Source organism: Gymnogyps californianus, chromosome 2 (genome assembly GCF_018139145.2).
Source record: "Gymnogyps californianus isolate 813 chromosome 2, ASM1813914v2, whole genome shotgun sequence".
Classification (NCBI taxonomy): Eukaryota; Metazoa; Chordata; class Aves; order Accipitriformes; family Cathartidae; genus Gymnogyps; species Gymnogyps californianus.
In genome coordinates this window covers 153,028,566-153,055,834 of record NC_059472.1, presented here as the reverse complement: position 1 = coordinate 153,055,834, position 27,269 = coordinate 153,028,566, and the positions used below count along the sequence as shown (strand labels likewise).

Genomic DNA, 27,269 nt, shown 5'->3' with positions numbered 1-27,269 from the left:
AGGTCCCTGTAAAATTTATTGGCGAGGGAGCGGCAGTGAAAAGCAAGTTTCATGCAGAAGATTTGTTTCATAGAGTCCATACATGTCTGCAACACTTCCTTAAGGAAAATATTTGTATCTACCTGCACTCATAGAAAATTGTCTTAATGTCAAATTGCTATAGGTTTTGCATGTTTATTTTAACCAAATAGTGCATTGTTCTCCAGGATTAATAAAAAGGATTACGCTGAGATATATAGGGATCAGTACTGAGTATTCTTGAGTGTAATGGTGACGTGGGGCTGGCTTATCGGCAGCACTGAGCACCAGAGCTACCTCCACACTCCCTTCAGCTATGGCTTTCAGAGAAGGTGTGCTTTCATACTGAAATATCTATCTCAGGGTAGAATCTAACAGAGATGCTTAGGGTAGCTGGGGTCACCAGGAACTGGTCACCTTGGATCTGCATTAGTATTTTAAAACAGGAGTGGTATCTTGATAGGAGAACATAAGTTCTTTGCAGTTAAGGCAAAGCATGGGAGTGATTATGCAGCACAATAGTTACCTGGCATTTAATTATTTTATTTCAAGAAAATGTGCTCTCTGGACATATCTGCTCAGACTTTTTTGTAAACTGTAGTAAGCTGCCAACTGCATTTGAAGATCTTGTCTTTCAGAGCAAGCGCTTCCCGAGAGCTGAGCAGCTCATTACAAAACTGTGAGGGTACACAGATATGTAAAAAAAAAACCAAACCAAAACCAAACAACCAAAAAACTAACCAAACAAAATTTATGCTTACTGTATCTGTGATTGATTTGATTCCAGTAAGCACGTCCTGGGAGCAGACTCTTGTGATTTTTACTGGTGGGTAATCCGTACCTCCTCAGTGCAGTGCTGTCATCCTAATCTGCAAGTGTTGGTGAAGTACCTTTGAGGGAGAAAACCTAAAGCAGTGCACATAAACCATATCATTGCTAATTACATATTTTAGTAATGTGTAATAATTTGGGGAATTTTCAAGCAGATTCATTCACAAATAACTAGGAAAGACAAAATACATTCCCTGCTTGTGAAGTTATTGGAGTTGCTGTTTACAAATCTATCACTGTATAGCTACCAGTTATATCTAACGTACATACACTCAATGGGCTGTCCCAAGACTCTGTACAAATGACTTAATGATTCTTCATGGTAAACAAACATCAGAAAAAACAGATATTAGAGAAGAAAATATAAACACTTTGGATTGGAGTTGAAATTAGTTTAAGTTAATGGAAAGAAATAAAAGCTTAAACTGTAAGACCACAAATCATTGCTCAATTGAGCTAAGTGAAAAAATCAAACCTTAGAAGCAGAAATGTTTGTCTGTGTCACTGGTCTTTTACATAATAATGTAAATATGTCATCTGGCGGTGGTGTGTAAGGGGGTGGGGTGGATGGGGAGGGGATTTCACCAGCAGACAAGGATGTACAGGAGGCAGGCTCAGGCAGCTGCAGTAGCTGGGCATGGAAGAAGAATAGCGCAGCACTCTGAGAATAATGCAAGTTTTTTGAAGGGTGGCTTTTACCCAAGGGTTGCTCATCCGGAAGAAGGGCCTATGGGATTAATTTCTCTGTGCTGCTGCTTTATGGGGTAAAAAAACCCTAAACCCAACAGTCATTAATCACTAAGTTGTTATATATGTGAAACTGAGAAATCTGTCAGCTCTAGTGGAGTTCTCCAGATTTACACTAATGTTGCTGTGCTCGCAGTCTGGCTCCATACCTGTCTAAACTTACGTGAATTAATCAAGAATTTTGTTCCAGATTGTATTTATTGGTGATGCTTTTACTGCTATATGGAATATTGGTTTTTATTTCCCAGTGGGGGAGGGGGAGGTCTGCCTAATTTATTTAGCAGCCCATTCAGTGCATAGTCAACATTCAGGTTCTTAGTTTTTCCTTTTATTGGAAATGAAAGTAATACAAGCTACATATATTTGAGAGATACTGGTTTTTATTTATGGAAATAATATCTAAAATTATGTTCTCTGGCAGACACTAGGAATGAAGCAACAGGAGGTGGTTCCTTTTCACAGCCTCAGTACTCCTCCTCCCAGCCCTCTGGTCAATATGGACTTTTGTTGCCTTCTTTCTGTGCTAAGTTGAGAGCATTTATCTTGTTTCGTTCTGGCTTTTCTGCTGCCTTTTTTGCTTTTCCCAGAACATCTCCACAAAGCCATAACCCTCATCTCCCTCCTACAGCCTTCCTCACCATCACCTACATTGTTAAATTTCCAACCAGCGCAACACCTGCCTGAGGTAGCAGTTTTTCTCATTTTGGCTAGTTTGTTCCTAAAAGGAACTTAGCAACTTCTTATTTTTATTCTAAATGAAGGCTGCTATGCTGCCTATGCTCTGCTTCATGTAGGTTTCTTTAAACCTTCACAGTATTAACAAAAAGTTGGGATTTTTTTAAGGAGTTCCTGAGAAATTTTTTGGTCAGTGATCATCAGGTACTCTGTGTTTAGCAGAAAAGATGCAGCTGAGACTACATGCAACCCCAGCCCTCCCTAGCTGATTGTCTTAGGCAATGCCTTCCCCTGCCACGCAGTCTCCTGTGCTTACGGTGTTGGAGAGCCGGCTCTGGGCAGAGGGGAGCTGGGTGGCAGAAAGCAGCTTTGGCAAACCCCCCGTTAGCAGCTGGGTGCTCGGTCCCAGCCTTGGTTACCCGGGCTGACACAGCATCCACCGAAGCTATTTTTGTTGCTTTTAAGTGAGTAGTGCTAGGGCTTGTTTGTCCGCTCCAGATTCCTTCCAGTGTCAGCTGTTGCTACTGGTCATAAGTACACGGGAATATCACAAAGATGTAATCCTGCCCAATTCAAAGGAGTCTTCCACTGGAAAAAGAGCAAAAGATTGTCTCTCTTCACTCCTAAGGACCTTGCCATGCCTTTGATCATGTGTCAGCAGAAGCTCTGTGTTGCATGACTGTGAAACGGATGCATGGTGTCTTGGCCCATTTTGGAAGTGCGTGGCTGCATCGCAAAAACAGGAGGCAAAACACATGACTTTACAGGAAAAATAAGAAAAGTGATAATAAAAAGGAGGAGCACAGAAAATCTAGGGATGAAAGAATATTTTTGTGTTTCTTGCACTGTTCATCTTAGTCATCAGAGTACAATTTACAGCAAACAGTGCAGTAAGGGTGACAAATAATAGTGACAGAGGAGAAATTAAGTCTTGCTGTATAAGACGGGAGAAAATCTTTTAGAAGGACTCAAGGTGAGATGGGACATTAAAGGTATGATGGAAATCTTTTCCTGATAATAAAACTTGCAAAGGTGAAACTCTTCTTAAGAAAGCCTGTTTGCTGACACAGAAAATGAGCAGGAGAGAAGCTGACACATGAGAAACAGTAAGAAAGAAAACCCAGCTGACTAAAGAAACCACGTGACCATTTGTAACAAGAAAGGTGTATGTGTGGCATCCTCCTCTAGAAACAAATCCCCACAGAGGCAGAATTTGCCATTAGATTCAGAAGAGGTTTAGTTTTAGTCTGGTTTTAAAACTTCTATATACAACAAGTCATTTATGTTTGGCAAGGGTCTATCAGAGGCTTTACAATGTGTGCGTAACATTACAAAAGTTTAGACAGAGTCAGCTCGGGAGACAGGAGCTGCTTCATTTCATGCTTTCATTTCTCTAGTTAGTGAGATAATTTCAGTATCTCTTTTCATGGAACAGGACGGCAGTTCCTCACAATCATATCCAATCAAAGCAAAATTCGTATTTTATGTTCCAGAACAGCCAGATGATATTGAAAAGGTAAAGTTTGTAAAAAAGTCTCCAAGGTTTAAAGAGCTTATTGATGTCAGACTTTTTCACAGAGTAATAGGAAGAAATATCATGATAAAAATGCAAACAAAAATGTTACAAGACAACAAATTTGACAAGGAGACTTAGCAGAAGATATGGTCCTTGAAATTTGTTTATGTTCGGTTCAGTAGATTTTAAGCCCTTCAGCCTCTTTCTAGGGTCATGCTCCTCTGAAATGGCTCAGGAAAGCAGATGGGCGGAGGCCAGGATCAGCTCCAGCAAGGCTCCAGCCCCACCAGGACTATGTCCGGGCTTCCTCAGCCCTGCAGAGGAGCCAGAGACATCCCTTAACCCCAGCCTGCAGAGGGGTCACTGCGGGAGCCGGCATCTTCGGGAAAACCTCTGCAGGGGAGGTGGCACGAAGGGCAAAAGTAGCTCTGGGTGGGCAGGCAACAGCACACAGCTGCATCGCCTGCCACGAAGGCTTTCGGATAAAATCAAGGGAGGCAACGGCAGCAGCTAAAGCCAGAGAGACTCAGGCTTCATGAAGAGATAACGGCTGGGGGGAGGAAGAGGAGTTGAGCAGCCAGGTGCCAGCTGGAGCTGCGGGGGTGGAGGAGGGGGCGCAGAGTGTCCCCCTCATCCTAGGAGCTGAGCCCTGCTCCGAGGTAGCTGTTCTGGTAACGCCAAGCATTTGTCACAGCATCTGGTGGCAGTGAGCCTGTCACCGCTTCGTGTGCTCATGCCTTGCTGCTGGGTGTTAGCTGACTATATTGCTCCTACAAAGAAAACCAAGGGGCTTGGAAAGTTTGAATTGCAATCCCACTTTACTGTAGCTCTTTTAATGACTGTGATCTGCAGTAAGCCAGTGCATTCCTAGAAACACAATGTCACAAGCAAACGTGTGGTTATAAACTGGGTCAATTCCTGCATTTGTTTTCTTCAATGAGATTGACGGTATTTTCTTGAATGAGAGACAGCCTTACCTCCACAAGCTAAACTTTAGCCCTCTGAGACATAAACACAACCTCTGTCAAAGGACTGAATAAAAAACCAGCCAAGGATTTCACCTCCTGGGCCCTGGAGCAGAAGGTCACTGGGCTGATACTCGGTATGAGATGTGCAGTGTTAGCTGTGAGGTTTGCATGTATAAATAATACAGTAACTGTGACTATGCCCCAAGGATCTTTTTTCTACTGTATTCCCAGTGTTGTATGAACACTAATTCAGACTCTTAATCAGATTGCCTTGATCAACAAAAGAAAATGGGTTGAACAATGCAGAATTTGGTGATGAGAATGACGGCGGATGGGCTAATTCAGAACAGCCTGGAAGTTTTACTCTTTACTAGAAGGTCCTTTTTATACTCTAGCACTGGGAGATCTGGAAACATGGAAATATGTAATATCACATCAGTCAGATAAATATTTAATGTGGTGCTGGAAGCTGGGAAGAAATACCATGTGGAGATTCACACTAAAAATACACTCTCTTCTGTAGTCTTTCCCAAAAACATCTGCTGCTAGTTCTGGAGTTACGATAGTGAGCTTCATGGATATTGGTTCTTGACACAGTATGGCTGGTTTTATGTTCTTATACATATGTATTGGCTTAGTCTTGCTTGTTACAGCAGTATATTTCCAAATTGTTTATGAGTTAAAAAATGAGGAATGAGCAAAATGTGTGGACTGGGGGACAACGAGCATCCAGCATAAAAGTGATATTTAAACATTAACAGAAAGGATGTGTGCAACACAATAATGAATAAAACTGGGTAGTCAAAGGTGGTTTTGGAATCGCTTGTTGCATTTGAATCTAGTTGGTGTTATGTGTTATCTTGTAGCTTGGGCCACACTCTGCTTGCAGGTTCCTGGTATTAACCTGGTAAACAAGTATTCTGATTGCAATACAGATTTTGAGATGGTGCTGCTGGGAACAGAATTGCACCCCGAGTTAGTTTTGAATTAGCCATTCTAGAACTAATAACATTTGCACATTTTCAGTGAAGAAAACATACTAGATCACAGCTATTGATAAAATTCAGCTGATGAGAAAGATGCTCACTTTAGATACGAGTTCTAAATATGGAAACAAGAATAACTGTCAGCATGTACATTTATCTGTAATATTTATTTATGGTAGTTCCATAAATTTATATTACTTTATTAAAGTAAAAATGTGAACTTATGTTATGGCTTGCTAATAAGCGTGATGACCACCTTTTCAGAATTTCCTGTGTACTGTTTATTTCCCCAGGCAAAAAAGGATAAAGAGGGCAGCGACATCGCTCAACACATGCATTAAACCATTTCTTCTAATACAATATAGCTGATCTATTTTTCCACAAAGCTGATTTATTTGGTTCTAGAAAGCTTATCTCTGGGAGGGATGTCCTGTAGGAATTTGGCTCGCGGGTACTGTTGATCCTTTGCTACCTGCTGCTCCTGACCGAGTTGGGGAAAGGGAGCAGAGCTACTCAGAACCGCGCAGGGGAGACGCCCTCCCAGGATGCTGCTGCTCCCAAGCACCTTTTGGGTTTATAGCACTGCGAGACACTCCCAGAGCACAAAGGGAAAAGGCGATTCAGAAAATAACCTCGAGATTAGAGTGATATAAAAGTGATACTCATGCCACCTTTCTAATCTCTGACTTGCACTCTCCAGTTTTGCTACGCCCAGCCAACTGGCCCACTGTTATGCTTTGGAAAAAGCGTTATTACAAGTTGAGGCAGGTTAGTTTAGGCAACACTTGCTTTAAGAAGTCATTGCCTTCAGACGCCCATGCAAACGCCTATTTTTTGTCCATAGACAATTATATGTACATTAGATTATTCTGAATCCTAATTATGACATCAATTTGATAAATTTAAATGAAATTGTGTGTGGATATTATATTTGGAAATGGGTTAATTTTTTTTAAGTTTAAAAAAAGGCCTGAGAGAGGCTGATTTCACTGATAACTTATTTCTACAGTTCTCTCTTTCATCCACCTGTTGTGTCTTCTTGTAACACTTACTGGAGTAGGAGCTGTTTCCCCAGAGTTTGGAAGGCTCCCAGTGCAGCGGGGCTGCTAATGTTGATCGGAGCCCGTAGGCACTAACGTCTGCAGAGCGGGAGGCAGCCGAGGTGAGGACTGGGAGGAAAGCAGGACACTTTATGAACCCTCCCTGTCTTGTGTGCTAGCCATGCCCATGAGAGCCAGGGCCTCCCTATCACCTCTTCTCATTTTTCCTACCTCAATAGTCCCCCCAAATTAGAGATATGCACTGTACTGCAAATTAGTCACAATACTTTGATGGTTGGTATCACATTGTGGAAAAGGTTATCCTGTTCTTACTGATAATGAAAGAATATTCTCTGTCTTCCCTTTAATTCACACCGAGAAGGAAGCATTTTTCAATCTAATAACTTAAATGAAAAGACAGTGATCTTGGAGCTTACAGCTCTTAAAATATAGCTCTGGCTCTGCCAGTGACTCGCTCCATGGCCCTCACACCCCCCAGACTTCAGCTTCCTCCTCTGTCGAAAGGGGAGATGAATACTTACTTGTGTTTAACTGCAGTGATGATGCAAGACTTAATTAGCTATGTTTGTTGAGAGCTCTGAAAACGTGGAAATGTCACTGCTCTTGATCATCTTGAATAGCTGGTGGCTTGGCTTGTCAATGTATTACTGTTGGGCTCCCTCTTCAGAAGTGAAAGGGACATGTGGAATCCCCCGGGTTTGTTTTTCTGCCTTGGCTGTCCTCGGTGCGCAGCTGAAGCTTGGTCGAGTCTTTAGATGTCTAAGTAGGTGGACAGAAACTCGGTGGTTTCAGAAGGGAGGGTCACGTCCCACCTGCTCCTGGGCATGCCGGTTCCAGGTTTCCTCTGGGGCCATGTTAGAGAAGGTGCTAGGAGCGGGTGCCTCCTTAGCCTCAGGTTACATCTGCATGCTCTACAACTACGTTTTCTCATCTTCTGTTTTGTTAACAGACAGCTCATTGGTGGAGGCTATTAAGAAATTATGGCTCCTCTGGCAGGACTCCGCAGCAGCTGTACCAGCAGAGAGCTGCCTAAACTTATAAAAACAAATCAGAGAGAAACGTCATCAGAGAAGAAAATCTTCCATGCTAGTGACCAGGATCTTTTGAAATATGAGTTTTTTCAACCCTGTTTTTTGAAATGAGGCTGCTCACCCAATACCTGTGGGTGTGGCTCGTTCCGAGCTCCCTCTTCCTTGGGCATGAGCAACCCTTGGGAAAAACCCTTGCTCAGGGCCGGAGGCTTAGGCAGGCTGCGGAAGGAGGAGGACTCACTTCCACGAGCTTGTCCTACCATGCTGCAGTCAAGTTTCGTACACCTAAGCTGTAAAATGGTTTGTGCTGAACTATTAGGCCCAAACATGGCCAGTTCTTCCTATAGATGCACTGGAAGGAAGGAGCTAGAAATCTGAGTTTTGGATACAGCCGTAGACCTTGGCCTTTCTTCATACCTCCATTATACAAGAGCCTATATACTGTTTTTATTAGCTCATATTTCACATAGCCTATGCATTTCACGTGTCCCATGCAGTACATATATGCAGTTCGTACATTGCCCACAGCTTTAGTGTTGTTCAATAGTACAAGAGAGGTTAAAGTCAGGCTCATTTGCAGAACAGGTGGAGTAAGTCTGTGCAAGTTATGGAGGCTTTCAGTAGCTTTACGTTTGTGGTCCGTGGACCTCTGAGGTGCTACCACTAAGAAGTAGCAAGTAAAAAAAAACCCACTTATTGTCAATAGACTTCAAATTTTTATGGAAAGGTCAAAAGACCCATTGATACTTTTTTAGGGGTCTACATACTGAAATGGATTGAAACCAGTAAACGTAAGTTACCCTTAAGAAAGGTAAATGAACTGTGGGTATCACACTATCAAACACAGATGGTCCACAAAAAGAAACGCCCAAGCAAGATGAAACAATTACAACATAAAATTAATCTTTCTGTAGTTAAGCTCATGTAATTTTGTGGTCATTGAATTACAGAATAGAAAGAAATGAGGAAAATGCCTGGGGACAAAGTACAATTTTGGTGATAAGCAATTTGGGAATAATAATAAAAAAAAAAAGGTTAGCGTGCCCACCTAAATATAGGTTGAAAAAATTAAATTTATTGCCTATTACATACATTTTGACAAAGGTAAAAGTACATACACATAATTAACTGTCTTGGAGGTTTTATTTAAGTGACAATAATGCGACCTGCTATTTTGTAGCTTTCCTTTTAAGTCGTATCAGCATGTCTGTACTTGAAAACTGTTAACAGTTTAGTTGAAAAATCGTGCCATGATTGGCCACCTTTTTATAAGCTGCAATCTGATATCCAGTTTGAACATCTAGATAAATATTAACCACACTCAGGCAGTAAATCAATATTGTTTTTTGGTTTGGTTTTTTTTCACTCTGTGACTAGCCTGCCACAGGTAAGTCACTCGACCCTTCTTACCCGTCTCTAAAATACACCTTCTCTCAACAATTCACAAAATGAAGACTTTATACAGTGACCTGGCAATTCCTCCAAGGCGCGGTGCTATGTGGCACACACAAATGTCCATCTCCCAGCCGCTGTGAACGAGCAGAATGGTTTTTCTTTCACAGAACAAATCATCATTACTCAATTTTATTTTTACAAGACTGCAATACCATTGTTACTACCTCTCTTCCCTCCTCCCCAGCAGGCCGCCATTTATCTCTACTTTGCTGAAAATGAACTTTCCATTTCCACATTCTCTGTATCGCCTCGGTATTCTCGGGCTGCCCCTGGCCCCCCCTCCCTGAGCTCACTCGCAGGCACTGCTTGTGGTGGGCGGTCGTATTATTTCAGGCTCCTCAAGCTGGAAAACTTTGCCAGAGTGAATCACTTTGCTTGCTTATTACTGCAGTTAGATGCAAGCTGAAACTTGCCATTTGCAAGGTAACTTTCATTTTGTTCCCCACATTGTTTCTTTGCCCTTGGCTTCCAGAGCTGAGGTTTTTTTTCTCTTCTGCCAGCTCCGCCTGGATCCAAAAACGGGCTGAGTGAAGTAGTTACTCGTCTTTTAAACTAACCTGAAAGCTGCCTGAATTCAGGTTACTGCTTAGGATATTTACTATTTGCACAGTTATCTATATTTTAAACCTGCTGGACTCTTCTGGTTGACATGAACAGTCAAGTTCAGTGCTGTGGGTTATTCCACGGTCTGATGAGAAACTGGTGATGAAATCAGGTGTGTCTGTGGTACAGTCCTGTTTATTTATAATCAAAGCTTTGTTTTCCATTAGTATAGGGTAGATCTTAAGCAGCAGCAGTTTCTCAGATCTAAATCCTATTTCAGGCTCACTCCAGCCTATTTGTGAGGCTTTTTCTCAGGGTCATACATTTTTATGTTCTTCTATTGCTTGTTCTCTCAGCTTCATGAACTTCCTGTCTCTCTGTCAGACACACCAGACATCACAAAAAAGTACTAAGTAAACTAATCCTTTTACACAGGTCTCTGTTTTGGGTGGTGACACACGTAATGGAAGCTGCCAGTCACAAAGTGGAGTTGCAGCTTCTCTTCGCATTCAGCCCACTTGATTACAGATGTTAACATGGTCCGATGGGAAATGACTGCAGTGCCAGGGAAAGGTGGGAGCAGGCAGGTAGGAGAGACAAGGGGAGACCAAAATCTGTGTGCACGTTGCTTTGACAGAAGAGCTTTGGCCAGAGAGACAGACGTCAAGAGGAAGAAGTAAACTGGTCTTATCAGCCTCAGGGATCACTGTTGTTCTCTGGATTGCAGGAGAAAAAGGAGATACTTGAGATAATAGATTGGGATTTTGGGCAGGGAGGCGTTCTGCGGTATTTTCTCAAGGAGAGCTGTGTTTTACCAGGTCTCTTTCATCATCAGGTGAGAATAAAACAGAGAAAAGCTTCTATAAAATGACTGTTGAGAAAGTCTGTGCTGGTGGAAGTTGGAAGCGTGGATGGGATTAGGCAGCTCCGGGAACAAAGTGCTGGAGTCCAGAGGAACATCTGCCCCCAGGGAGGGCAGGACTGCCTGGATCTGTTGGTTACTCCTTGGTAGGCAGTGTAGTCCTCGGAATAGATATTCAAATACGAATATGAGCCTGAGCCTCGTGACTTGGTGACAGTGAGCCAAATTTTCCTGCAGTGTGAAGGCAGATCAGGCTCACAATGGATCGGATCTGTTCCGTTCCACTGTAGACACTAAAGCTCAGCTGGAAACGTTGTATTACTGTTCCAGCTCTCTTGTAAGTCAAGGGTGTTGGACTGAAGGCTTTGTCCTGGGCATACCTTTACTGAAAATGACCACTAATGTTGTCTGCTATGACTGATGAAACCAGTAGCTCTGAAATGTCTTATATTTCACATAAGAAAGGTTTTGACTGACAATCCCAAATAGAGCCAACGGCTGGGTGATGTTGTTTGACCAGTGGAAGCTACAGAGCACAATAACAATACATTCTCCTTCTGCCCTTAAATAAAGTCCACAGAGTTCAATGAAATAAAAATGTACTGCATCTCATGTATTTGCTTTAGGATTTCACTACAATTGTTAAAATATTGTGAGGCAAGCTGAGAGATAAATAAGGTTTTAAATAACTGTCATATCTCTGGTTAGAAAGATAATACAATATGCATTTTTTCCTAAGCATTTCCAGAATCCATAAATACTAAAAATGTGTATTTGTCTCCGAGGAAGTACAGGACAGGACTGTTCAGAGCTGAGTGTGTTTGTGCAGTGCTCTCCAATAACAAATTAATGGCTTCCCTGGTTTGATGCATAAGAAAGCTTGTTAATTTGCTTGGTTGCGGTACCAAAGATATATTGAATAATTTTGCATACATGGAAGTCCTGAATCCACAGCAGAATAGGCTGTTGGAGCTAACAGCAAAATGACGCTGTTAATCCTCCTGCCTATACGGTACCTGTTCTGTGAAGAGAAAACTTTGCCTAGTCATTAGTGCTGCAAAACAAGCGCGTTAATGATTATTAAATCAAAACTCCCCAGTCAAACCAGCAATGGTGTTTTACACTGAGTTAGCGTAGGTATAAAGCACTACACAAGCAAAATCTAGAGCAACATCTTCTATCTCTGATATGTCTGGCACCTTTCACCATCACTAAAATTACCTCCAGCCTCCCACGCACTCAGATGGTGCTTTACAATTAGTTCCACCAGCGCTGGTGAGAAAAAGTCTCCTGATGATGCTGACAACTGCAGCTGAGTCTATCCTTCAGTATTTACAGAGACAAGGGTCAAATCCTGCCTGTTCCCACCTGTGCAGCCTCAGGGAAAGCCCTCGCTCGGCCCATGCGTTTGGATATTCAGTTTCGTGTCTCTTCTGTGGGCACTGTGATTAAAAGAGAGCTTTACCTTTTCTTTAGCGGCTGAAGAAATCTGAGACCAAGGGGGACTGTGGCTTGCTGCAGGGATGGTTATTTCTCAGCTCTGGTGATTAGTTGCAAGAAATGTTTTGAGAGGAGAACACTGCCAGAGGAGAAAAAGGCTGCATTAAAGAAGATGAACGGAAAGAGAAATCGTGGTAGGGATGGGAAGACAGAGAGGCAACGTTAGCAAAAAGAAGATCCTTCAAGGGCTGTTTGTACGCAGCTCTCACATCCCTCAGTTGGCCATGTGTTTGTCTTTGCATTAGGGATGAAAAGACTTTTTTAGTAAGCAGCTGTGAATTATTGAAGATATCATGGATCAGTATATGCAAAGAGGAAACGCAAAAATAGAAAAAGAAAGGAATATCAATATTACATAAGCAATTCAGAAAATCTGAAAAAAAGTCAAAGGGAATAGACGAAATTAAGATCTGATGAAACAGAGAAACATGCAACTAGAAAAGTTAGAAAAAGTCATCATATCCTAAAAGCTTGAGACACTAAAAAAGGCAAGGAAGTATATTCATTGTATAAGAATTAAGAATGCAAGAAGATGCTACGAGTATGAAGCTGTCCTGTAAAGATGGGCAGAATATATAAAACATTTTTATAATGAACTGCAGGAATCCAAATTTGCAGTCACAAGAGAAGAACAAGTTCAGATAATTGCTCTGTACAAAACAGAGTGCCTGGAAGTACAGAAGAAGGGCGAGATCTACACATGGTGGCTGTTTCTTGTCTGAAAAAAACCTTAACTAGGTGTATCAGTAGAAAAGTCTGAACTAAGATGGAGAGGATGAGATCAAACTGAAATTTCTCAGAAAAAATCACTCCCTGCACACAGCTTTCTGGTGAGGGTGTTTATTTACTAGGCTGCCAAAATGATACTGGCCGAGCAGCGGCCCTTGTGGCAGGCATATAATTCAAAGCAAATATTAGGAGGTTAAGTACTGACATAAATCACATAGAATCATTTAGGTTGGAAAAGACCTTTAAGATCATCGAGTCCAATCATAAACCTAACACTGCCAAGTCCCACTAAACCATATCCCTAAGTGCCATATCTACACGTCTTTTAAGTACCTCCAGGGATGGTGACTCAACCACTTCCCTGGGCAGCCTGTTCCGATGCTTGATAACCCTTTTCAGTGAAGAAATTTTTCCTAATATCCAATCTAAACCTCCCCTGGCACAATCTGAGGCTCATACATAACGCAACTCATACATAATGTATGAGCAGTCACATTGGCTATCTTACCCTTACGATTTTGCCCATGCACATATACAGGCATTCAAATTAACCAGTTTGCTGTGAGTTTTAAAACTTATGTGACTGAGCTAAGTGTATTCAGTTTAATTTTTTTGTTTAAAAAATATAAAATTATGTGGTAAATCTGTATCATAAACGTTTTGCTAATTTTTTGATACCTTCTAGGTGCTCCAAGCACAGGTAAGGATCTCAGTGTGTGAAAACTTGCAGAGATAGTCCCTTCCTTGAATGAGTACACTGTAAAAACATTTAAGTCCCTTACAGAACATTGCTAATAGAAAAATAGATATGAAGTGGTCCAAATTCTTTGCTTACAATTATTCACTCAGCAAAAAATAAAGCAAACCTCAGAGACTAGGCAAAGGCAGAGGTCAAGAATACACTAACAAAATATGCTAAAAATTCCTACTATATCTAAACAGGCTGAGATCTATAGATGGTAGGTGGTGAGAATTTAGTGTTCCAGAAAATTTGGATAGATGACTCTCAAGTATTTTTAACACCTTCTCTTTTGCCTGAACCATGCAGTTGAAAGTTGTGTGGAAAGCTCCAGCCCAAACAGAGTCTGTGTAAATGGCTCCCCATACCGCCGAAATGAGCAGGGCTAAATATCAAAGCTATTAATCTCGGAAGACAAAAACAGACAGCCCTCACAGATAGGAGGGTGACTCACAAAACAGGCAGCCCACAGCCGTAACTGGCAACCGCTGCCTGTCCTGCCATGGACAAGGACAACTCAGCAACACAAAAAGCAGCTCTTGAACTGCTATGGTTTATCGCCCAGTATTTTGCAGTACATTGGCCATTTCAGGTTGCCTTTGGACGTCGTAATCTAAACTGCAGTGATTCAGAGTGTGTCATCTGGCCATTTGCAACATGAAGTCAGCAACCTCCAGGAGCGAGGTGGAGAAAACCCCTGGGCAGCGTAAACTGTTTCTCTCCACCTTTAATGTACCGGTGTCCATTGCAGCTGCACTTTGCAACAGTAAGAGCTGGAAAACATGGACTGTTCACATCCCTGCTCAGTAGTTTTAGACTTTAAAATCTATTTCAGGTGGAAAAAGCACAGAGAAAGCAGCATTCAGTGCACTCTCATTTCAAGCTGTGAGCTGGAGTAGATACTGGATTCTGTAAGAAAAAAAATTGGAAAACTTCAGCAGTGTATTGATAAATCTTTCAAGGAAGAAAACACATTTGCAAAACCATGTGAGAAATGAATCACCTCTGTCTACTATGTTTTCAGTTTAACAGGTTAGCAAGAAATTGTTTTCCCTTATACAAAATAGTTGTGTGACCCTGGTAGATTTTAATTATCGAACTCTTGCAACAGCCTATCTGTAATTAAAGTCTTTGTCGGCTTCCCTGGATTTCAGGTGAGGTTGTGCATTTGTAATCTCTGTGGTGTTGGAAAGACAGTCAATTTTTCATTCTTTGAAAATGGTTATAGTTTCTTCAGTTATAATGCACATGCATACCAATATTCTATGTTTTATTTCCACTGTATTTCTGTATTAAACAATGTCCTGTACTAGTGATTCACTGCACTTAAACTCATCAACTTGCGATATAATTTAAGTTCTGAATAACTTATTAGTAAGAAGCAGGGGGGTTTTGTTGTTTGGTTTTTTTTTTTTCCAAAAGAGAAAATAAACTGTAGAAAATATTACTGAGGCATATATAATGCACATTTACCTCTATATGAGGGAACAGCTATTAAACCCGGGATAAACTGAAATCCTAGAACAGATGTCATGATGGATGTAACTGCAGTGTCAGCTGGATTAGTGTGGAGCCGCAGTGTGAACTTCTGGCAAATTAGAAGGCTCCTGAGTTGGTAATTCCCCAGCAGCAAGAAGATCGGTAGAGCTAATCTTGTCTGTCTGATCTATCTGTTTTGGTTTGGGTGCGTGAGCTAATCTGCTCTAAATTCTGCTCTCAAATCTAAACACACAGCCCCTGCAGAAGGCAGCAGGACGTGTGCTCAGGTATGGTCCTGAAGAAGATCATTGTGTAATTTTAATCTGTAAGAAATCCTGCTTTTAAAATATGCTGCTAAGTGTTTCCTTGAGTCCTGGAATGTCAGTTGCTGAAGGGCCTGTGTAGAGGATGTCTTTTTGCTCAGTGAAACAAGATGAGACCTGAGTGAAGACTTTTTTTGGCATTGAGCAGTAGCTCTCAAGCTGCTCTGCTGCTGCTCTCCACAGAGACACTCCTGCGGTGTGCTGTAGTCCATGCATTAGCGTAGTCAACAACAGATTAAAAAAAAAAAACTGATCTTATCAAGTGATTTTGTTGCCACTGATTTCAGCTCTTCTTGTCTGTTGCACCTCAATGGACTTGGTGTCCTACCTGTGCCAAGGCTAGTTAGTCAGCTATGTATTGGAGAAGACAACTTGGGTTTGATTACAGATTTTAAATCTTTGCAGACCAACTTAAGCTGTTGGGCTTCTTCTGTGAAGAATTAAAACATCCTTATGCTGTAAAACACTACACTGAATTTTGGAAAACTTACTCATTTACTGTCATCATCTTTTCAGTCTTGAATAAAATAGATTACTGGCAGTATGTGACAATCTGTCATGTATTTTAGCTCATGGGGATTCTCCTATTTCATTTGAGTCTTCTTTTTACTGATTTCAGCAGCTGCAAATACTTTTAAGGAAGACAAGAGGAAGGGAAGGCAATAAAAGGATGCGAGATGAAAGGAGAAGTGGGATTGGGCAGGAAAAGAGAATAAAGTAGAGAAAGAGGAGGAGAAGAAAGAAGATTTTGAGGTTCATAAAGGAACATGGGAGCAAGCAAAGAGTGAAACAGATCATGTGTCACCTCTCTCTGATTCTTTTTTTCTTATTTCATCTAAGTAAGCCAAGAACGATCTTAAAAGCAGTGTCCAAATTTCAGCTGTCTGCTTTTGCTCCTTTCCTCTTTAAAGGGAGCTACAGATGCTCAGAAGTACTCAAATCTGGTCATAGCGTGTATCCAGAATTTTTTGGAAGTTGTCAGAGTAGTTTTGCAGCAGCAGTGAAGGTGACCGTGTGTATCTTGGTCACACTCCCTACAAGGAATCATGTAATTCATTCCCTGCCAGTCCTTCATGCTTTGACACTTGCCTACTGGCCTGTGCACTGGAAAAGGCGTTCTGCAGGTGCTACGGGACTTTGCTCGGGAGCAAACATTTATGGAGGAGCGATAGATAGCGTGTGTTTTCAGCATGAGCAGCAGGAGTGCATTTAACTCCATGTGCAACAGGGATGAATGTGTTCCAAGTGCATGTCTGTATTTATATCCCTCTAAATTCCTGTGCAAATTGAAAAGTCTCAGCTGCGATATCCTTACCCCATACAGTCCTCCTTGTTACCATTGGCACAGGGAGAAGCTGAGCAAAGGATATATTTCCCTTCATGCTTTATCAATATTTTCCTGCAATCATCAAGATAACTTGTTATCTAAAGCTGTGACACTATCTCATTCCCTTTCAGCCCAACAAGGATGAGAACAGGGCGAGAAATTAAAAAGAGATCCCTAAAGAGGAACACCAACTGAGAAATATATTCTTAATATGTTTATAAACCACATGAATAATTTGTATGGTGGAATATGTGTACTATCATGTTTTGATAGGCCTTTTGACTAACATACCCCATGGGTGTTCCTCTTCATGTCACAGGAAGGTATTTTTTCAGGCATGCTCATCAATAGATAGAACCTGATTGTGGCAAATAATTTGGCATAGCTTCTCTTCAGCAAATGGGTTCCTCTGACAGTATCTGAATTAGTTCCAGCTCTGGCAAGTACTTGACAGACAAAGCCCAGTACTGGAGCTCTGTGTTGATATTGTTTATTCATTATTTGAGTAAGGTAGATAAGGCCCTAGGGCCTGATCCCAAGCCCACAGAAGTCAGTGAAAAGACGCCACAAGTCTTTTTAGTCGCTGGAATCCTGTATTCTGTGTTTCAGAGTTTGGAAATTTGTGCCAGGAACTTCATCAATGACTGAAAGGCTGGAAGAAAAGCAAAGAGCAAACTTCTGGGCAGGCAGAAAGAAGGAAAGGAGAATGAAAACATCCAATAAATCATCAGCAGAGACACATGTCTCCCAGTAGCTTTTGTAGATGAAGACTGAAAAGATAAGTAACCTCTGATATTTTAGGAAAGCACCAAGTTTCTAAAAGCCTTAAGACAAAATTAAAATGAACGTCCTAGGGCCTTAAAATCATTTGTTCTGCAAGTACCCTGTAGTTCAGTCTTCTGTAAATTAACCACATTCACTTTGATTTCTTGTGGTGGTCATAAATCCCTCAAGTTCTACTATTTTTAACAGCTTTATTTTTACAGTTTTTAATGATAATTGCTGGTAATTGAAAAGTTGCTAAAAACTTAATTTTACTAATGATATGTTTATATGTTTATGTTCAATATTACAGGGATAGGCAGCAATGACCCTTCTACTCAGATGAGCTAGTATTTTCCACGCTGAAAAATATTGTGATTATTTTTTCATTTGATAGTTGTTGTTGGGAAGCTCTGATGACTGAATGTCTGGAGCTGCCCTTTGAAATTGGTCAGGGATAAAATTCCAAATCTGTCAAAGTGCTTTTTCTTTGTCCTGTGGAATTCTGTTGGGATTTTCTGGTCTCAGCTGCTGACATTCACTATTCCCCTTCTTCCTTTTCCTTATCCTTTCCTCTGGAAAGCTTGCTGAAACTATAACTGATGGTGGACTTCGGGGATAACTGGGCTCACATCCCCAAAGCAAACGCATCGGTCACACTAGCATGGCTGGAGTCTGCAGAACATCTTCAGTGGAAGGGCATGAGAGAAGGTGGCAGATCATTCTCCTCCCAGCACAATCCCTGTGGTGGCTCTCCGTCACTGCGGGCACAGAGCTACGGACTCTCCGTGGCCCTAAGGGCAAATAAAGAATGGCCAGCTCCAACATCTGACTTAGATACATGTTTTGCAGTACAGGGACATCCAGAACTTCACCTGTATCGTTATGTGAATAGAATTCTATTCAGCCCATAGCATAAATATGGTATGTGGTACGAGAGCCAGGGCTGGGTAAAGCTAGTTGCGTGAATGTTTTCCTTACGACAATTCATAGCTCTGAGTGCATATATGAATAGATAGATAGCACCCTTAGCATACACAAAGACTGTTTGGGTATCTCCCGGCAATGCCCCCCTCTGTGCTCTGGACATGCCCAGTAACTTCACTCTTTCCATATAGGTCATGTTTTCCACTTTTTAGACCTCTAACAATTCTGCTTCCTTTCCTGTGGATTATCTCCAAGTGCCCACACCAAAAAGTGACTCGATATTCTAGTTCAGGCCTTCCCAGTTCTCAGCACAATGAAGCCATTACTTGATATATCTTAGAGAAAGCACTCCCATTTAAACAGTTTGATGATGGCTGAAAACCACCACAGAATCATTAAGAAAACTATTCAAAATACTTGAACATAATTCTTTTAAAAAGTAGCATAAGACCAGTATAGATACAGACAAAAAAGTAGTAAATTCACCTATACTCATTCTTTAACCCTAACCACCTTTTCGCTACCTGAAGTTGCTCGAGGCACAGGTTGGAGCCCTGGAAAGGTCAACAGTCTTGTGGCTTTTCCTCAAAATCTTGAATTCTTCTTTGCTACAATTTCTTCCTTCTATTATACCACAGAGAAAGTTCTTCTTGTCTTCCCAAACTTTGTGCGTCTGCATCTCCTAAGTCTGATATTAACACTTGCATGATTCTGTAATTACTTTTTAATGATTCGAGGACTTTCCATTCCTCAAATCCCAACCTCTTTTGAGAAGTTGTAGAAAATAATTTTTTATTCAGCCTCATTTTTTTTCCAGGCCAGAGCTAGCCACAATTACTTAATAAGCTTTAATGATTGTCTCATTCATAAAAAAAGATGTTAGGAACCGTTGCCTTGCTCCTTTGTGGAAGTACCGACAGTATGTAGGAAAAAATCACAAAATGTAACGGCAGGGAAGTCCACCCACTCCTATAGTTAAAAAGTTATCGACAGAAAGATCTCAAATAGTCACAGGCATGTTTAATTCGATAAGATTAGAGACTCAGAGTAAAATGTAAATGATTCAGAACTTTAAAAGTCAGATTTTTGAAGGTATGAAAAACAAATTAAGGCTTTACCTAATAACTGAGCAGGAGCAGAGTTACAGCAGGTAGGTATCTTAAATCATCAAAACCTGGTAGTGTTTGGTATATTCCCTAAGTCATTTTTACAAATGGCACTTTGAACTTGTATCAGGTGCCAGAGTTTAATTTGTTTTGTCTGCTTCATATAACTTAGCTACCCCAATGTTTTTTTGACTTCTATATGATTTTTGATAACTTTTTTTTTTTTAAACTTTAATTCTTTGAGGCGTACTATTACTCTTCTAGTTTGACACTGGTTTTTCCACAGTTCTGAATTAACTCTACTTGGCTTAAGGAAACATCTATATTTAAAATTGTGTGAACTTCAAACATACTGTACACTGAATCAGTGTTTTCTTGTCAGACAAGGGAATATCTGTATGCCATGAACAGACTACTAAACCTGAACGCATACAGAATTATTCCAGAAAAATTATTTGATATAGAATATAAAGGCAGGATAAACTGTGAAATAGCTCTGGAAATCAGCAGCATTCCACTGCCTGAATATTTTTAACGTTCAGATAAAAATGACTTTTGGTAATCTGCATTGAGTTGCAAGATTCTCACTCCTTGCATGTTTGCAGTGTCTGTGCAGGGGATTTCAACCTGGTGGCCATTTTGAACAGAACTTGAATATTAATCATTTGTAATCGCAAGCTCTGATTCTCTCCATCCCATGCTCCATCTCCTACTTCTGCCTGCCAGACAGATAATTGCCTCTTCATGGAAATCTTCCATGAATTTACCTGTTGATAAATGAATTGTCAGGTTCTATGGTATATTAGCCCAGAAAAGCTCAACATCCAGAACTATATACATGCCACCCACATTGCAACATGGTGTCCTCTCATTAAGTACATGGAAAGTAGTTGTAATTTTTGTAAAATAGCAACTCTTGCCAATTTTTCTCCTGATTAGTATAATCCTTTTCTCATAATCTCTTATAATAATGTTTTATACTTCATTTATCTTACATAATTAGACCTTGGACAATCTCACAGCCTTGTTACTTCTGTTTGTTAAAGCTCATTCTTCCTTCTAAGACATCAACAAACACTATACTTGGTAAATTGTATTAAAAATGTTTTCAGAATGATGTACGTATAACTTGTGTGTGTGTATCTAGTGGGAAAGAAACTAAAATATCAGAGGTCCTCGTTCCTCTTAGTACTATCACTATTCATGTGTGAGTCTTTAAGTTTTGGCCTTAAATCAGATCTCAAGATAAACTTGTTTTCTTTGTACTTCACTACTGAAATTTCCCGTTTTACACATTTAATAGAAAAACTATCAGTATTTGTTTCTAAACTGTTTTACGTTGGTTTTTTTTTTTTCCAGGAGACTGTTAGAACAGCTGGGAAAACTGCCAAGAAGCTTGCTGAAGACAGTAAAGGCAGGAATTAAATCACAGAAAAACATGAAAAACCTGTAGCTGTGTCTGAACAGTGAAATAATTACTGTTGACCAGCAACTATATCTAATAATAAGTTTTACAGCAGTGTGGTAAAGTTCCTGATATGCAACATTATGTTTCAGCAGATAAATGCAAATGACAACTGAAGTATAATGTTGAACATTACAAAGTCTATGCCACTGTAAAATTGCTTGTTAAAGACAGTCTTGGAAGAGCCTCTATTGATTTCACATTTTTACAGCTGTTTCTGCAAGTTTCTCAGGTGATGTCTATTAAACCAAGGTTTTATACCTCTTTCATCCTCTCAGTACGTTCCCAGCAGCTCTTATGATCACCTAGAAAGTATAGAAACAGCAGGTTAATGGAAATTTTCAACATTTTCCAATAACAAATTTGATGAGCTATGGCCATAAAAATGCAAAGTGTGCTCAGTTGTCTCAGTCATGAACTGTAAACTGTTTACTCCAGTTTTATTTCATTTCTGCCTTTCTGAACTCCTGCATGCTGCCTTTATTCCACACAGGTGAACACTGGGGATATGATAGAATATTACAACATGGCAGATGTGCTTGTTTCCTGCTTTAACATACAGATGTACTGTTTCTCATATAGAATTCAGATTCAGATCCTCACCTATCTTATTAGTTCAGATAACTCAGGCAGGTAATGGTAATAAAATTAACATCTAAGCGTAGAATTATCTGTAGGTCAACAGGTGGACTCTTTGATCTTGTGAGTGTCCCAAAGCTTTCCAAAACTGCAGTTAGTAGAAAAAGTTCTATGGATTTCAATTAAATTGGACCAGATACACATGGGACCAAACTAATATAAACTGACTCTTCCATTTTCTTCACTGGAAACTCCTAACTGGAATGCAAAGGGTTAGGGGTGCCATTCTCACCTTACCCTTGACTTAACTGGGCAATAATTTCACCTTTGATGTTTTAAGAATATCATTAATTCTGCTCCTTAACTGTGTACCTACTAAACCGCAGATAGCTTTGCCATTTGTACCAGGTTTGAAGTTCTTAAAGTTACTAATACTATTGCTATGGGAACAAGAGTGGACTGCCAGCTGAGCTGCCGGGCAGGGAGGACCAGAGGAGATGTGCTGAGGTGCCCTGTGTAGTAGCAGAAGGATGTTGACGTTATGTGCTACAAAGCTTACTTGAACTTTGTGTCTCTAGTACCGTGTATAAGCTCAGGAAAAAAAAAAAAAAAGCTTTTTTCCCCCTGCCTTCCTGTCCTCCAAAGTCTCCCTTCACTCTGCAGTTAATTTGAATTGTTTCACCATTTCTACCCTAAAGAAATACGTTGTCAGGCCATACTGAATGTCCAGTGAACTGTGTAACTCCATTGTCCTCAGTGAAATCCATGAAAAAATGTGAGTGATATCTGTAAAACCGTTTCACTTCTGATGGCTTTGAGTAGGAGATTGCTCAGCAGTTCCATTGACGCTGAGGTTACTGATGATGCACCAGTTTTTGGTCTGTGTTGGTTCTGTTGCGTTAACAGACGCCCAAAGGACCGTAGAGACCATCTGATTTCGTCTGCGTACGGTGGCCCTCCCCAAACACCAGGAGGGAGAGCAGAAAGCTTCTGTTTCCAGCAGCGCACGTTCTCTCTGGTTCAATGTCTCGCTTTCCCCGCACTCACCTGTTTGAGGAAGAGTGGCAGCAGGCAGCGCCCCGAGAACGAGCAGCGAGCAGTGCCCGTCCTTCCCCCGAGTGCACCAACCGGGGGCGAGGGCTGAGGATTTTGCGGGGCTCCTTGTGCCGGTTCGGCCCCGGGTCCGCGGCCACGGGCCCCGGCATGGCAGAGCGAGGCGGAGGCCGCCGCACCCCCCGGGGCTCGGTCCGGGCACCCCCCGGCTCCGACCAAGCGCCGGGCGGGTCGTGCTGCCGCCGGGCCCGCACCCCGGCAGGGACCGTGCCTCCCCCCGCCCCGTCCGCGCTGCCCGGCGCCCCGCGGAGCCGGCCGGCTGCCCCCGCCCCGCCGCACCGCCCCACGCCTCCGGAGCGGGGAGGCAGCGCCGCCACCGCCCCGCCCGCCGCCGCTGCGCGCCGGGGCAGGCGCCGAGCAGGTGGCCGTAGGCAGCGGGCAGCGCCGCGGCATGTGAGCGGCCCCCGGCTCGCCGCTCGGCCGCGCTCCCCCGGGAAGGCAGCGCCGGCCCCCCTCTCTTGCGCTGCACTGCCCTCCCCTCGCCGCGCCGGCCGCGGAGGCAGGGTGCCCGCAGCGGCAGCCCGGCGGTGGCGGGGGCTGAGCGCCGCGCCCCGCCGAGGGGCGGCCGTGGCGGAGGGCGGGAGGAGGAGGAGGAGGAAGGCTGCGCGGGGCCGGAGGGACGCGGGAGCCCCCCGGCCGCGCAGGATGAAAGTCACCGTGTGCTTCGGGAGGACGCGGGTGGTCGTGCCCTGCGGGGACGGGAACATGAAAGTTTTCAGCCTGATCCAGCAAGCGGTGACCCGGTACAAGAAGGCGATCGCCAAGGTGAGGGGCGCGGGGAGCGGCGCCCGCGATCAATATGGCGCTTCCCGGAGTGGGGAGGGAAGCGAGGGGGAAAGTCCGGGCTGCCCCGCCGGGGCGGCGGGAGTGGGGCCGGGGGCGGCCGGCGGCGGCGGAGTCCTCCGGGGACCGTGTGCCCGGCGCCGCCGAAGGGAGCCGGGGGGGCGGCGGGCCGGGGGAGGGAGCGGCCCCTCCGCGGCGGCCAGCGCGGCCCCAGCGCGGCTCCCCGCGGCCGCGGGCGCCTGGCGGGCCTCGGCCCTTTGTTCACCGGTGCCTGGCGGCGAGGTGGCGGCCCCCGGGGGTGCCGGTGCGGGGGCCGCCCGAGCCCGGTCGGGAAAGCTGCGCGGAGGCCGGCGGTGCCGGGTGTGCCCCGGGGCGGGCGGCGGGGCCGAGGCGCCGCGGGCCGGGCGGGAGGCGCCGCGGAGGGCTGGAAATCCAGCCCCAGGCTTCCCGGCCCTCCAGGCCCGGCGGGGAGGGCGGTGGGAGGGGAGCCGGCTGCAGGGGCGTCCGGCGGCGCCCCGCGGGCCGCCCCCCCCCGCGCCGGACCAGGGTCCGGGGGGCCCCCGCAGCAGCGTGGCCGCCCGCGCAGCCTCCGCGCCTGCCCCGCTCCCGGGGGCGTGTGGGGGGAAGGCTCCGCCTGTGCGTGAGGCATCCGCGGTGTCCCGGGGTGCGGGGAGCGCCGGCTCGGCCCGCGGCGGGGCTGATCCCGAGTGCCGCCTGCGCCGGCCTCCCTCAGCCCCATGTTGAAATCCCTGGCTGTGGATGTGCAGGCAGTTGCACACTTGGCTTTCCCTCCGCAGGCGACTTGTTGGGCTTTGTTTTTTTTTCTTCCCTCTTTTTTTCTCCCCCCCCCCCCCCCCCCGTTACTTTCTTCTTGTTGCTGCAAACTTCTTTTTAATCAACTGGTTTGTTGGGACAATATGATCGTTGTTGGCTGAGAACTTGAGCAGTGCCCTTCCTCTTTGCTCTACCTGATCCATCCATGCAGCTGAGTGCGCTTTTCCCCCTTAGCCCTTCTGACATGCTTTACACTTCTCAACCTGTAAGTTTTGCTTTGGCAAATGCTGACTCCCAGCCTCTCTGAAACCTGCAGTGGAAGGAATACTGTGAACAGTATGTTGATTGGTTTGAAGGGATTCCCAATAAAATTTTTAAAATCAGTTTTCTCAGAGACAGTTCTAGTTGCTGGGAGGAGAAAAGTAACTGAGGTTCCCATCACCTCCCCACTTGATTCCTGAAGAACGTGGTTTTGGAGAGAACAAATATATTCTCTCTTTATTTTTATTATTCCTCTTGTAACACAGTTGTGATTCTGGCTGGAAAAAGAGTAAAATGATTCACTAGGATACGGCTGTTGCTGAATACCAGGTGTTATTTATGTACAACAGTTAATGCACATGGTAATCTACCTGCACGTAGGAGATGGTGGCCGAAAGTACCTTTCTGGTTAAGGTAAACCAGTGAACAGTAACGTGTGTCCCTTGGAGAAGCACCGAATGCCTCATCGGGCCATTCAGATGAGAAGTGTTTGCAGAATTTGTTCATCAGTGTTACAACATTAATAAAATTAATTATTTTGAAGTGTTGTGTTCCAAAACTGTGGCCCGCGTAACTCACGTGGCACTGGACTGTGTCCTGGTTTCCAACTGTTAAGTTGTATTAAGGGATGGCAATTACATTCTGCAGTATAACGTTGAGCCTGGAAGTGATTGCAGTAGTGAGCACAGGAGAAACACATGCCAGTCACCAGGGAAAGATTACATGATTGCAAATGGCATGGGTTTGTTCAGGCAAGAAGTGGCCCACCTGTGGAAACACGAAAAAATAAAAATGTAACTCTTCTTTGAATATGCTGATGTATTTACTAAAACGACAGTTTGCAGAGGTGCAGCCCGCAGCCCGACTTTGACTGGCCCCTAGTCCCCAAAGCTCCCGATCCTGGGTTTAAAATGACATGGTGGTTTTATTTATTAGTATTTATATGGTGGTTATGCTATATGCCACTGGTATGGACTTGAGGTAGCCGTAATTACTGAGATTGTTTCTATTATATGGAAATACTGTGGTTGAAAACACAGTAGCAGAGTCCGTGGGCTTTCTCTGTGTTTTACACAGTCACTGTCAAACCTTATTTTTAACTTAAATTCACTGAAGATTTTCTGCGGTGATGTTTAGGTAGTAAGAAGGTGGATCCGCGGTGTCTTGTAAGTAAATGTGTAGTGCTGTTTGCTGTGCTCGCTGTAGAGTAACATAGTAATTTTACAGTTTCAATGGCAGAATTTCATAGATGACTGTCTTTCTACAGCAGTTAGGTGGTTTCTCTCTGTGCTAGTGTAGCAGATGAGCAAATCTTCACTTCAGAAAGAGACGAGAGGGGACAAAGTAATTCCTAAACTGAGAGGATGAAAGTATGTGTGCACATATGAATGTACGATCTGGCAGCTGGTATCAAGCTGACACTGAAATCTGCTTCACCACCACTGTGCTGTTATGGAAAAAAGCGTATCTGGTGGAAGATTATTCAAAATATTTGAATTAAGTTTATGGTTTTCATACTTACAGGAAAACCAGCGTTTCTCATCCTGCAAAAATGTGTGTGTCTGCTGTATGCAGCAGTTCCTTCAGGAGAACTGCTTGAAGCCTCTGAGAACTAAGTTGTCAGCCCTTCCCAGATTACCTCCCGCTTTGTCACGGTTTCCAGGTTGTGATTAGCAATAAGTGATCTGCATGGTGAGCACTTCTGGCGTACCTGTGCAATTGTGATGAGGCAGCCTGGCATCGTGCTTGTGGAATGCCAGGAGCGAGTAACTTCAAAATTTGACCTCAGTTTTCTGGCTTGATATTATTTAGGTTGAAGAGACACGTCAAGAGTAGAAAAAATACTTATGGAAAATAATCCACATAATAGTAAGGTTCTCCTCTCTGTAAAATTTTAAGACTTAAAAAGCATATAGATAACGCACCTAGTTACTGCAGTTAATTCTGGATGCAATTGTCTTTGATTAGGATTCACAAATCTCTAAAAATTCATTATGGATTAACACTGCTGTCAATACAAAATCTTTAGGTGTGGAATAAGTTATTAATGTGACAGGCTGTGCTTGAAGGTTGGTCTGTGTAGCATGTATAGGAAATCTTTCTGTTCCTTTGCTTTATTCTGGAAGAAGCTTTTTGTCTGAAACATGATCCATTTTTTCTGCAAGTTGTGTTTGTGGGGAATGAACAAGCAAATGATAAGAGATGTTTGAAAAATCCACCTTGTCCAAGGCAACTGGAGTTGGCAAAAATTGATCACTCTTATTGAAACCTTGTTTGCATGGTGGCACGCTAATGATGCTCTGTTTGTGTGGCTGGACTGATGCAGCCTCTGGCACAATTTCTGAATGAGTATTAAACGAGTACAGTTTGGGCAGGGGGCAACTGGCCTGAGAAATGGTAGGTGCGTTTTCCAAACCCTGCTGGTCAGGGGCCGTGCAGGTTTTGTGTTGATGTAGTTCTGCTTATGGCTTCCTAGCAATTAATTTAATGATTAAAAAATACTGGTGAAAAGGTAAGAGGGATTTTGAGGAGGGGAAGTCAGCCACACCTGACTGGCTTAATGTTAATGGCAAGAGATGATGGGCTGCCCCAAAGGGGAGCAGACAGACAGGCAGTTGAGATGAAACACGTTTATCAAATGATTGACTATAACCTAGTGTTAAAATGTGGAAGATTATTATAAAAATGATGTATCAAGTAACCTTTTAT

The 27,269-nt window shown here is 43.2% G+C and overlaps 1 protein-coding gene across 15 annotated transcripts in view; it reads left to right on the top strand.

Annotated features, from left to right (window-relative positions):
• Positions 1 to 23,371: 23,371 nt before the first annotated feature.
• Positions 23,372 to 27,269, top strand: part of PARD3 (par-3 family cell polarity regulator) — a 462,214-nt gene continuing 458,316 nt past the window's right edge. For all 15 annotated transcript variants that reach the window (XM_050915860.1, XM_050915861.1, XM_050915856.1 and 12 more), the window contains exon 1: positions 23,372 to 23,507. In XM_050915860.1, coding sequence (XP_050771817.1) covers positions 23,388 to 23,507 — 120 coding nt within the window. In that variant the 5' untranslated portion in view covers positions 23,372 to 23,387. The remainder of the gene's footprint in view (positions 23,508 to 27,269) is intronic.